Source organism: Pithys albifrons, chromosome 1, assembly GCF_047495875.1.
Source record: "Pithys albifrons albifrons isolate INPA30051 chromosome 1, PitAlb_v1, whole genome shotgun sequence".
Lineage (NCBI taxonomy): Eukaryota > Metazoa > Chordata > Aves > Passeriformes > Thamnophilidae > Pithys > Pithys albifrons.
Window position 1 is genome coordinate 69,471,566 of NC_092458.1, and position 13,853 is coordinate 69,485,418.

The 13,853-nt window shown below is 36.6% G+C and overlaps 1 protein-coding gene across 4 annotated transcripts in view; it reads right to left on the reverse strand.

Moving 5' to 3' along the window:
- The window catches only part of IFT88 (intraflagellar transport 88), a 64,303-nt gene that overhangs the window by 11,457 nt on the left and 38,993 nt on the right, over window positions 1-13,853 (reverse strand). For all 4 annotated transcript variants that reach the window (XM_071554238.1, XM_071554223.1, XM_071554213.1 and 1 more), the window contains exons 19-23: window positions 12,186-12,336; window positions 10,918-11,033; window positions 9,075-9,127; window positions 7,208-7,273; window positions 5,496-5,602 (exon numbers count right to left, since the gene is read on the reverse strand). In XM_071554238.1, the coding sequence (XP_071410339.1) occupies window positions 5,496-5,602; window positions 7,208-7,273; window positions 9,075-9,127; window positions 10,918-11,033; window positions 12,186-12,336 (493 nt within the window). The remainder of the gene's footprint in view (window positions 1-5,495; window positions 5,603-7,207; window positions 7,274-9,074; window positions 9,128-10,917; window positions 11,034-12,185; window positions 12,337-13,853) is intronic.

The window sequence follows — 13,853 nt, forward strand, 5'->3', positions numbered from 1 at the left end:
TAGAGATAATTATCAAAAATTCAACCTAGCTTATGAAACAAACAGTAGAAGATCATCAAACTAGACTTACTATACTGCAACTAATAAACCCTTTTCTTTCAACACACAAAACTGTGCTTAAAATCATTGTTAAATCCAATGTTTACATAAAACAAGAGTTCTGTGAAATTCAAACAGAGTATCTCAATGAGTTATTTTTCTTCAGATAAAATTTATACAAGGAATGTGCATAAAAATAGTTCAGATGTTCCTCTGTAAAGTGCAGCTGAAAAAACAGGCAACATGGCCCTCCTTGCATGAGTTCAAAGTAGCCTCTGCCTATTAACATCTTGTAAATCCCACAAGCATTTTATTATTGTAAAGACTCAAAGGGGAGAAGTAGGGGAATCTATAAAAAGAACTATTCACCCTATGGATCTTAGATTTTGAATTCTTGGCACAGCACTGTACTTCACAGCAAAACTTAATTTGCTGTTGAGTGTTAAATGCAAGATAAAGGTGAAGGTAAACACTTTAAAAGCTGTGTTTAAAAAGTCAGCTCTCTTGTACAGAGGAAGGTACCATAAACATCTCCCAGCTGTGTTTTTTTTAGTGTTATTTGAAAACTTTAACAGTTTATCAAAGCAATACCTCTGTATGACATGGCAGACTTGGCTTCTCCTGGCAAAACTCCGAATTTCTCACACATCTTGTCAATAACAAGAAGGTACATCTCAGCAAGAGACTTTTTGATAGATAGGTACAAAAACTTAATGTTTAAAGCATTCAGCTATTAATAAAGTATCTCTGCATCCTATTCAAAATATGACTTCAGGATCTCATTAAAACACATGTGCACACTACCTAGCCATGTCTTCAGGTCAATTACTGAAGCTTCTTCACTGATTTTTCACCAGAAAAATACCATGGAGTCTGGCAGAGTTGGAATGACACCAAAGTAGTGAAAGAACTTTCAAAATTCATGCCAACAGAAAAAGGAAGAACTCTTAAATCAAAACTCACAGGAGTCAGACAGGAAAGCATGGAGCCTAGTGTGAAACCAGGACTGGTCTTGGAGCAATTCAGTCTGGGACCAGAATTTCTCATACTTTTTATTTATTTTGGGAAATCCTCAAGTCTAAAATATGTTCTCTGGATTTTGTATTAAATATCCTTTTCACATTCCAGTGAAGTAGCATATATCAATCTTTCAAGAACCATGTTCAGACTCTCCAAATGTTGAATGACTGACATCAAGTCTGACAATGGAAGCTCAGCTTCTGTCTGCCAGAGGGCAGCAGTCCCTTTATGACAGTGCCCTCTTGGCATTTACATCCTAGGACTCTACTCCCAAAATGTTACACAAGCACTACAGCTTAAACATATGATTAATTCCTGTAAAGTTCCAAGCAAGTAGTTTGTAAGTAATCCCACACTAAAAGCAGACATTCAAATTAGGTTTCCACCCTGAAAATGTCTGTTTCTCTCCCATGACTGCAAAAGACATTTGGGATGGTTAGTCCAGCTGTAGAAGCCTGAAGGGAAGGGCAGTGAGTCCCCCCAACATTTGCACCCATCATCACCGCTTCTCACCACACCCACTCAGCCCCTCATTTTCAGTCATTAAGCTCACAGAACGGAAATAAATAGTAATGTGTGTACATATCAGTGCCAAGGAGCTCACGTGAACTTTTACACTGTTACCTGTCTTTTTTAAACTGAAATATGAAAAAGGAAGATTAATACAGTAAAAAGTAAAACAAAACCAAACAAAAAACCCAACACTCCCCTGTTTCAAATGCCCCAACATATGAAGGTTGCAATAAAAATTGAATGCTTTCTACAGGGAATGAACTCCACAGATGTTCCCCAATTCTTGGCTGGAAGTATTTAACAACTTGTCCATATTACAGAACTGAGGGAAATAAGTACTCCAGAGTATTTATTTTGGTAAAAACTCCATGTGGATATATTTATTCTAGAAAAACAATGTCAGAATAGCAAATTTTGATGGATTTCTACAGGAAGATAAAGTCTGTCTGCAGGCTTTGAAATGCAGGTATATTACACTAGCATTTAGCCATTTGTGTTTACTGGGTGCAATTGAGCAAACATAGCTGAGACTGAAACTGGGAGCAGAAATTGCAGTGTATCTGCTAGTGCTAACTGAAACCAGTATTCCTATTGGAAACTTGGGTGATGAAATAGTAAAATTTTGGTAATTTTAGAACTTGATGGTATAGTTTATGACTATATGGTCATGGATGACAGAAGGAACTTCTTAGGACAAAACCCCCTAGTAATTTCCAAAGCCAGATGGTAGACATAAGACTAAAAAACCACACACACACCCTAATCAATGAAAGACAAATAAAACCCTCCATCCCAAAACCAGGGTACAGAATCCAGATGTAATACCAACAGCAAAAAAAGGAACTGCAGGGCTATTGTTTGCAAGACAACACTGATGCTGAGCTTCTGACACAGAGATGCTCAACTTCTGAAACAGGACAGCCACATACTAAATTGCAGTGCATCCTGTAACATCTTCTCTCAGTCTCTGTTCCTATACAACTATAACAGTGTTGATTTTTAAGAAAACTAGGTCAGCAGATTCCCTGGGGGGCAGAAGTTGTTTCTTTCCTTAAGGAGGAACTTGGGAGTTTTCAGAGTGTGGCAGGTAAGAGAGCCAAAGAGGGAGATGTTAATCCAAGACAAGGAGCTACAAGAAGGAGCAGAAAGCAACTCATCAGACTTCAGAGGTTCTCAAGAGTGTACTAGGAACCACAGAGGCAGAATTTTTCTGCCATTCAGAAACTCACTGAATTTATTCAGGTTGCAAACACTGGCCTATCTGCAGGAATGAAGCTGACAAAGCTGACTAGAAATCTATTTATTGGTGGTGATGGTTTTGAGGAGCCAGGGAGGCAAGAGGAGTGTTTGGTTTGGGTTTTGTTTTTTAAACCTAGAGCACTTCCTTTTAATCTGTTTAAATGAAAATTGGTTTAGTTTAAATTACAGTACTATCGGGCTTATTTAAAAGGCTGAATTTAAAAGCTTTTTTTTTTCTTTTCTGGGCAACAGACTATAGGGAAATATTTAGGCAGATCTACTTTAAAGCTTTGACTAGTTAAAAGTGCCATCATAGATACCTTATTCTCCCTTCTACTCTGTCCTCATGAGACCACACCTGGAGTTGTGTGCACGGTTCAGGGGCCCCCAACATAAGGACATGGACCTGTTGGAGAGGGCTCAGAGGAGGGCCATGGAGAGGGCTGGAGCACTTTTCCAGTAAAGACAGACTGAGAGAGTTAGGGTTGTTCAGCCTGGAGAAGAGAAGACTCCAGGGAGACCTTGCTGTGGCCTTTCAATACTTAAAGGGGTCTTATAAGAAAGATGGGGACAGACTTTTTACCAAGGCCTGTGGTGGTAGGACAAGATAAAACTGAAAAAGGATAGCTAAGGGGGAGAAATAATTATGATAAGGGTGCTGGGACACAGGAACAGATTGCCCAGAGAAGTTGTGGATGCCCCACCCCTGAAAGTGTTGATGTCAGGTTGGATGGAGCTTTGAACAGCCTGGTCTAGTGAAAGGTGTCCTTGCCCATGGCAGGGACGCTGGGACAAGATGATCTTTAAGAGTCTTTTCCAACCCAAACCATTCTATGATCCTGCTTTGGAAGGTTAGTTTTGTGACAGGATACAGTCACCAGACTCCTAAACAGGAATACTGAAATGTAAGCTTTCCATACCATGGCTGAATTATGATCACTACTGAAGTATGAACAGTCTAAACCAACTATGCAATAACTTGTCCTACCATGAGTCTGTACGGGATTCCACTGACACCTCTGCCATTCAGGTATGACTCAGTGAATTCCCTTAACGCAATTTGAAGTCAGAATGAAAAAATCCCCCATAATTTAAATATAATTTCTGTGTTACTAAAATCTCAAGTAACTTAGATGATTTAAATGTTTAAATATTCGACTGGTAGGTTTTTCCCCACCGAAAAGTACAGGAATGTGTTTGGGAAAGCTCCCACTTTCTATATGAAATAAAAAGGAAGAGATGTCACAATTTCCTAACACAGTCTAACTTTCTGAAAGGAAAAAAAGGTGTTTACATTAAAATCCTCAACATTCGTCGATCCATGGTACATAATTAACCCCTTCAGTGTAAAAAATAGCCATAATTACATGCAAGTAAACAGACAGCTTCTCTATCTCCAGGGACCTCTTTCATGAACTATAAAATAATCCAGTTGCAACTGGTTTCATTTGTGACCCTTCCCAAGTAAAGCACTGAGGTGTTGAAAGTTACTGCAAAGAATGAAGTATATCACTGACATTGAACTGATACGCCCTAGAAACAGGGAAAACCTGCTTAACACACTTCAGAGACATCTCTTAATTATGAGTTTTTCAGAATAGAAACCTTATATCTGGTCATCTGTTTTGCCTACTGATACAATTATGGGATGACATGGAGGGATATTAATCCCACTACAGCTGTAGACTGCTTTCTTTTGTCCATTTTCCCAAGTGCTTTAAATTTTACATTTACTGAAAATCCAAACCAATACACTTCAGCTAGTCCTTTAAAGTATGGTTGTAGCATAAAGTTGGAATCCTTTGATCAGTGTTTCCCTTTGTGAGTTTAATTTTTAAAATGTCCTACTGTTCATGTGCATACTCAGACTCCCTGGAAAATTTAAGTGAAAGTTGCTAAGGATGCATTTACACATTATCTGGAATCCAATGGGACCAGTAAGTGTTATTAGGAGCAGAGTAAATTAGTTAAGACTTAATGTGTGCTGTTGTGACTATGTAGCTTTGAGGCAATTCTCTGGATAGCAAAAGCAAGTCTGAACGTTTTGCAGCTCAACAGCATGGATAATGCTTTTCAAACAAGCAGCTGTTTTTAATTTCAAAATCTTACTTTATCACCAAATAGTAAGAAAACAATGCACGAGTGCACACACACACAAATGTGAGCTCACTCTCCTGAACAGAACACAAGTTATGATCTCATACCTTTCATAGCCTGTCGCTTTTCCATGCAATTTTTTTTTCTGGTTTAAAAATTGGCACTAACATGAATAGTTTACTTCTACCTATGTAATGTGTCTATGTTGCAGCTTTTTATATAAAAAGTTCTCCTATATAGACAAATTTTTAGGCTCTCCATTTCTCCCTGTAGTTGCATTATTCCTTGGCTCATAAATACAATAAAGAATTAAATAAAATCTGGCAAGTAAGTAGGAAAGACCAAATTCCAAAGGCATTAAATTATGTGAGTGGCTCCGGCATTCCCATCACATCCACACAGTCCATCTTTCACTAGTATTTAAAAATCACAGAAAATCTGGTGGTCAAAAACTACTCAGATAGATAAAAGACTAATCAGTACTTTAAACTCCCCAAACCACAAACATGAGTGTCTCTATAGAAGTTAGTAACATATTTCATCTTGAAGTATCATAAACACTATCTTAGCTTCATCTGTGTACTTACCTGTTCTCTTATTTCTTTTAATTTTTCCACTTTCTTGAGCTTTGTTTCATATTCCTGGACTTCTTTCAGCCCCATATCTGTGCAGAGACGAACTAAAAATCGGAGGCCTAATTGAAAAGCAAAAAGCATTGGTCAAAAAAGTTTACAAGCAAGTCCAACTACAAGCGCACCCCAACAGGACTGGACGTGCAGAATGGCAAACAATGCAAGTAACTGGGCACACAAGGTGACTCCAGTCCCATTTCACTATGTAAGCTGTGATATTTTGCAGGTAATTTAACATTTTCTCTGTGTCTGTGTTCACAAACAGTACAAATACCATTTATATATGTGAAAGGCCCGAGACATACTAACTCATCTGGTTCAGAACTTGGCATTTTCAAAATATTTTGCAAGCTGGGAGCATAGTAATGATAGTAAGACATTACTGAGGAGCTGCTATCAAAAGCATTTTGTTGAAAGTGAATCAACATGTTCTTTTCTGTTGCTGTGGTTGATTTTTCAAAGAGTACTATCTATAGAATTGAAAAATCCCAACAAATCTGACTTGAAAATCAACTGTATTATTGAACAGAACCCCTAAAAACATTCTCCTGAGACACTATACCAAACTCTGAAAACATTGTTGCTATGCCTATATGTTTCTCAACATTCCTTTGGAAGACCAGAAGCAGAAACAAGCACAACTTGATACATTACTCTCCTGAGCTTTCACTAATGTGTTACTCATTTTGTGCCAAGTTAGTTTTCTGCTGGCTTAGGGAGCAGGTGGTCACGAAGGGATGATGAACCACCATTGCTCCAGCAGCAAAAACTTTTATCAGTTAAATTGTCTTGTCTAACTTCTGCCTCCATTTGTGTAATTTGTAGAATTCAGAAACATACTTGCATTCTAAAATACCCCTCCAAAATACATGTGATCAATATGAACTCCTCATGCTTATAACTTTGAGGAGTTATAGTACTGAATTTCAGTCATACAAGAGAGCTGTGTGATTCCTCTTTAAAAAGCAATACATTTTTTAAAGCAGAAGGATAGAATTTGAAAATAAAATTGAATTAATGTTCTCCCTACATTGCATTTAAAAGTACAGACTTGTTGGCAACAACCTCATATTTTGGAATTTGTGAGGCAGAGTGTGGGTTGTAGGAGGATGTTTTCACATCCACTGACAACCTCTATTTTCTACATGGCTTTTTTATTTAGAGTACAAGTGTGACTGATTTTGCAAAACGTCTTACTCTTCAAAGATTTTCCAGAGACTGGTTGCCCAACTATAGTTAGAAACACAGCAAAAAAATCTCACCCTCTACGTTCTTTTGGAAAGTCTGGCTTTAGTAAAACTCAGCAATAAGATTTTTTCATATCTAGAAACTTACAGCAGGAGTTTCAACTAGCAGGAAATAGAAGTAAAAATACATATATTTTATCATAAGTAAGATTTAGTAAGTAACATAATTTTTCATGAGAAAGAATTCAACCAATCTGACTCAGTTAAAATTTATTTTCATCACTCTTCTTCAGCATTGCCCTAATATTTCTTAAATCACACTTTAGTGTTGTTACAGAAAACATGCAGCATTAGCATGAATAAAAATGTTAGTTCATGAAAATATTTTCATATGAAAAATACATCCTATGATTACTAACACACATATTCAATGTAACAAAGTTTCCTTTGACAGTTGTACCACGGAATGAAACAACTTACATTCAACATTCTCTGGGAATTTTCTGTGAATGACCTTGTATTTCTCTAGAGCTTTCTGGTAGTTACCTGCAAACAAACAAAACATCTCCTATCCACACATTCCAACATAAAAAAGACTATCTGATGAGAAATTGATACACTTTAATATAAATTAATCTTTTTAGTTATTGACTTAATATCATAAGACCAAATTTGGTAAGACCAAATTTACATTCTTTAAATACTGATAGCAAAAATTAAGAGCATCTGAAAACAGTTCAAATTGCTCTGTAAGTAACAGAACTAATGAAGAGCAGTTTCCTGATTTTTGCCTTTTTTTTTGACCTTTCTCTAAGACCCCGTTTCTATAATACAACTACTGGACAAGCTGTATCAAGCCTACCAGAACTTATGTGAGACTGCAAATGTATGGACTGGTCAAACGGACATATTTAATAGGTGAGCTCTGCCTATCCTCCCTTCCAGCAGAGTACAAAGTTGTGTTTCTCTCCTTTGCCTTGACCTGGTAAGGTAGTAACTATTCCTTAAGGCTTTTGCCTTCAATTTTGACTCAGATTGACTATGGAAAGGACTGATTGACCCTGTGAATCTAAAACGTCATATCCATAAAATACTTGACAAAGACGTTTGTTGAGGTATCACTATTTTTCTCTTCCTAGTGCGAGGCAGAGATCCAACTGATGTGCTATGTGTTAACATGATAAACCGGGAATTTTGCCAATGAATCATAAACAGAGCAGCCAAACCCACCATGTTTCTTTGCTGGAAAAATATTTCATCTGTCTAGTTTCGGGTGGTGCTGATTGTTCTTAATTCACTGGCTTCCCCAGGTCCTGTTCCTTTTCTCACTGCTGTATAAGTAACTGAGCTGAGTGAGAAAATGCACTTACTTATTACAAAGACTATTCTGCAAAGTTCTAAAGAAGCATAAAGAGAGGGACAAAATGGAACAGGAAGAAAGAAGAGTATCATTTACGTCATTGAGTATCTTGAATGCATTTTAGGTGGTGAAATAAGCAAAATGAAAAGAGACTAATCTTTTTGGTTTATCAGTGTATTATATTCCCAGTATGAAAATATAGCACATTAAGAGTCTCTTTTGTTTGTGTGGTGCAAATACTATTTCAACATTGAAAAATTATACCTGCTGTTGAAAAGGAAAGGGAATTAAGCAACCTGGAAAACTACTTGTTTATGTTGGATCAGTTGGTAGCATAATTACATTCAAAAAACCTTATATCAAGTAATTTATGCTGTATTATTTTCTTTATTTTATTTATTTAACAGCACAAGGAATGTTTCATGCATAAGTCAGTGCAGAAATGGTTCCTGGACTTAAAAGAAAGTTTGTGTTTTATTACATATACACAGAAAACTTGTAACAAAAGCATACATAACTGAATGTTCACTAAACTATAAGACCAATATTCACATCAGTCAGAAAAGATAAAAAAAAAATTAAAACATCAATCAAAACAAATCAAAGAATTGTAAAATGGTTTGGGTTGGAAAGGACTTTTAAAGATCATCCAGTTCCAGCCTCCCTGCTATGGGCAGGGACACCTTCCTCTATACCAAGTTGCTCCAAGCCCCATCCAATCTGGCTTTTTGAGCATCCACAACTTCTCTGGGTAACCTGTTCCAGTGTCTCCCCATCCTCACAGTAAAGAATTTCTTCTTTATGTCCAGAGTAAGTCTACCCTCTTTCAGTTTAAAACCACTGCTCTTTGTCCTGGAACTGCAGACCCCAGTCTACCTCCATCTTTCCTATAAGCCCCCTTCCTATATTTTCCAGTCTGAGCAACTCCAATGGATTAAAAAAATGTTACAAACCTCTACCCAGTTACCAGTAAGTTACAGAACCTACCACTTCTCCTGTAGCAACTTGCAACCATCAGCTGCCACTTCACTTGTGTTGGCCTACATATAAATAAAATAAAATTATGCACATTTGCCAAAGAACGAATAAGCAAAATAATCTGCATCTGGTGAAGACCTACTATTTAACTACTAATAAATTTTCCACCTAGCATACTCCCTTCCTAAAAAGAATTTAGCCAACCCAGTTTACACATAGTTTACCCCTGCATCATGCACCAGTTCTCAGGCCTCGATGTCACTCATTTTCAGTCCTATGCTATAGTCTTTCTCCTGCTCATGACTCTGTGCCCAGACACAATTAGCAGACCTGACATATGAACCACTAACCTTTGTCAGAGATATGCCAATTTTTCCTAAGTACTTTACAATCCACATACTTCATGCTTCATGCACAGACTGAGACACGAAGCACAAAACATGTAGATCTCTGCCAAAAGAAGATCATGAAATAATTCTTTTTAGTTTCATCTGTTTCTTTCCATATTTTCTAGGAAGGCCATGAATGCCAGTATTTGCAATCTCATAGCTTGACAAAATACGATTTTTTAAGGTGGCCAGTATTTATAGGGAAGAGAATACTGCAAACCTGAGAACTGTGTATTTTTATCTAATTTACACCTCTCTTTATAATCATACCACCGCTTGTGGGAAGTCTATGTTTTTCTATTTATTTTTTCATTTTTAATTCTCATTTAAACCCTGGACTTTCTTTTCTATAATTCTTGTCTACTCTAAAAAGTTTTAAAGACAGAACTAGTATTTTTTTACTGAATTTCTTACAACCTATTTGCAGCATGATTTTTCCTTGAATAATACTGCACAAATGTTTTGTTCACATGCCATCTTGTACATGCACGTCATTCAGATTCATGGAATGTAAAATTTTAGATCATCACAAGACAAGCAATAACAGAGTTTTGCTTAGTCTGATTTTTGACAGGTTTCCTAAAACACAAAATAGAGAAATTCACACTTATTTGAGTGAATTTTAGTTCCATGAATTTTAGTTGGTCTATTAACACAAAATGCTTCATGAGCCTACAGATAAATAATTGTTTCCACATAAAAAGACCAAATGTATGTCTTTTTAGAATTATCTTTGAACTCTGGATTACAGATTTCAATTTGATCAAATTTTATTTATTAACCATTCTCTTGTTAGTTTCCTTTCTGAACTAAAATATATATGGCCTATATACTTTCTGAACTGCATCACATTTTGCTAACAGAAAATTTTAGCAACTAAGTTGCCAAACTGTCTCAGTATATTTCAGGCATCTCTATCAGCATCAATTGAACCTGTCAACTTATTTTCACGGACCACTGGTAGTTCTTCAATGCACATTTTTGCTTACTTATATACCTTATTTGTAATAGCTTTTTTATGAAGTAGAAGTGATGTGAAAAGTACAAATGCAGCAAGAACAGCTAAAACATGCATTTATCTAAACCAACAAATCACCACATAACAAAATAACAGAAAGGAAGTGTTCCACATAAAGTCATAGAGAAAGAAGACTTGGTGGCTTTGCAGAGCTGTTGCCCACTTTGTAGCTGTGTTTAATGGCAGATAACAGAGAAAAACAGGGTCTAATACCTAACAACATCTTGGGCACAATGGAGGATCTTACTTATCATTAAAATTGCATAGTAAGAGCAAAAAAAGACTGTAAATGAACAAAGGTGAGAAAATTAAATAACATCACAAATCCTCCTAACTCCAGTGTTTGCTTACAGTATTATTAATGTTATCCAACTGATTTATCTCTAGGTATACTTACAGATGTCTGATCACAAATCTGAGTAGGCATAAAATAATAGCTACTTACAGGATAAGCGCTGCTCTTTCAAAGTACTCAATGGCTTTTTCACAAAACTGGGTGTCAATGTAATACGCTCCAAGCCATTCAATGACCTCAATGTTCGAAGGGAAATACCGGTATGACTGACAAAATAGGAAAGGTGAAAAACCCCCACAATTTTAGTGATAAACAAGATCTTTATGGTACTTCTGGAATATCTTACTCAAGTGTTTAATTCTCCAGATGCCCAAAACACGTAATACAAATGAATGGAAGTAGTGTGTATAATAAGTGATCATGGGGGAAAAAAATAGCAGACCAAGTTTTCTAATTGCAGAATGCTTTTTAGAAGTTACCTGAGATGAGTCTGTCACATTTTCCATCTAGCCTTATTTGAAATACTATTTTAAATAGCTTGCAACAACAAAAACATTACTTAGCTCATGTCTACATATGAGTAAGTTATCTAAAACGTTAAACAATGCTAACTAATACATGTACAATTCCATATTCACATCAGTCTGATGGAAAACTCACCTAAAAGTATTCTTTTCTACACATATGTACATAAATAACATTTTCAGCTTTTTAGAAATTTCCACTGAAACAGGCAGCAAAATTATCATCAAGCACAACTCAAGCAGTAATTCAGACTGCAGCACAGCCTTTGATCATCCTTACTTCACACCAATAAAAAGAACCCTTATATTGCAGCAAAGCAATTTCCCATCTTAGTCTGTTTTCTAAAATAGAAGAATCTCTCCAAACTACAGACAATAGTACAGGTGGTTTGAAATGAAAATGGTTCCCTTCTTTAGGCAACTGGGTATACATAATGTATAGCCATACCATTAAAATATCTACACTTACACACATAAACACATCATATATGTATCTCCATATCTACTATACAGATATAGCTTCCAACAAACTCAGTCACATCACACACACCTTTAAATTTACATATTTTACTATATAAATTTACTATATTGGGGTTTTGGTTTGTCCCAGATTATATTTTAAAATAAAACTGTTACAAGTCAATGTAAACAACAACAACATAAAGAAACACAAAAGTCTGAGGTCAGTATCCACATGGAAATACGGGCTATGTGTTTCCTTAGGATCTGACTACAAAAATTAGATTTTGTTAATTTTGTTAATATATATTTTTTTTTATTTCTGGAGGACATTTTAAAAATCTTAATCAATTGTTAATTTGATACAGGAAGCTATGGCAAAATTTTCTTTAATTATTATAAAGAGCATTGAAAAAGCAACATAAGAGCAAGTACCTCATAGTAATAATGAAAAGCTTGGGATTTATCACCTTCATTGTCATATAATTTCCCTAGCTTTGAAAGCACATGTGGATCAGTTGGCACTACACTGATCAACCGCAGGAGCCACTCTATGGCTTGATTGGGATCTTCCATGATCTCATATCTGAGTTTTCTTTAGTCAAGGACTGACGTGGATGGTAGTTTGATTTACTTAGAATTTCTATTACTTTACATAATGCAATCCATATGCTGAACAGACGCCAGTCACTGTAGTGTGGAGATACACTGGCTTTCTTTTCTTTTCACATTGTTTTCATAATTTCATTTCCCTCAGAAAGTATTTTTATTATGCTAAAGGAAGAAAAACATTCAGAGACTCTGGCTGCTCTTTCACCTTAAAACCAGGTTGGGCTCAATAGAACTTTGGGTTCACTTCTCCTCTCTCTCTCTGACACTGATTTTACTTTGACTTTCTCATTTATAAGAATGAAGTACGAGAACCAGGTCATTGATTTGTAGCCTTTACAACTGGATTCAGCCCCAGATTAGTACTTGGATGGGAGACCTCCTGGGAAATGCCGGGTGCTGTAGGTTCTAGTCCTGAGGACTTCACTGGCACTGTCCAAGCTCGTTCGTCCGTGGCAGACGAACCTCAGGACTTAAAAAAACGGTGGGGCCAGTTCTGCGCACGCTGAGCCTCACCTAAAATCCACTGCACAGGCTGGAAGGGCACACCCACGTGGGGACAGCCCTTCCCAAATCTTCGTTCGCGAAGCCGAGCCACACACACACACTTTTTCATACTAACAACATTTTGTTCTAACATAAGTGATAAGGTAAAACTGCTATTCCCAAGAACAGACTTTTGCCAGCATGAGATTTTCTGCTGTATGTCTAAGAAGCACAATACACAATTCTGGTCCAGAGAACGGAGGCAGCTTTAGATGCAGGGTGCTCTTCCCTCTGCAGTCACCCCTGAGGGGCACAATGGCTCAGAGCTCTCAGCAGTGTAAGCTGGAGCTACTGCCCAACCCATTTTTTATAGTTTCTACTGCATCCTACCTGTCATGGAAAAAGCTTGTGAATATTGCTGGAAAGCAGTTTTACACAGAGAAGCTCTTTCCCAGATGGGAACTGGGAGTTGTTGGGCCATTTACACTGTTGTAAAGGGGCTGTACAACAAGGACTAGAGGTCAGAGTACTTGGTATTTTTAGAGGTTACTTATTTTACTGATCAAAACACATTTTTATTACCTACACTATTCTTAAAAGTGTTGTACAGCAACTAGAATTTGTTCTGCCTTGGGGAGGATTTTATTATGGTTTGCACATCCTCATAAGAATTGTTAAAGAAATTCATAGTATAGAATATCACTGGTGATGTGCAAAGCCAATCCCTCCTCAGCTTTTCAATCTGTTGAGCTTTTGTGGTGCTGGGAGACAATTACTTTCTTACACATACATTAACTAATCTGAAAACAGCTTTCAGAAGAGAACTTTACATTCATTAACTATAATTTTTTTCTTAAGTATTTTACTTAATTGTGCTTATATCTGCTGTATTATTTTCATAATAAAATCAGCAGCATGTTAAATATTCCAGGACACAATTTAATACTGAACGTAAATCACTCATTCTCTGCAAAGTGAACAGCCTTAATGTATTTTTTCACTTGCTTC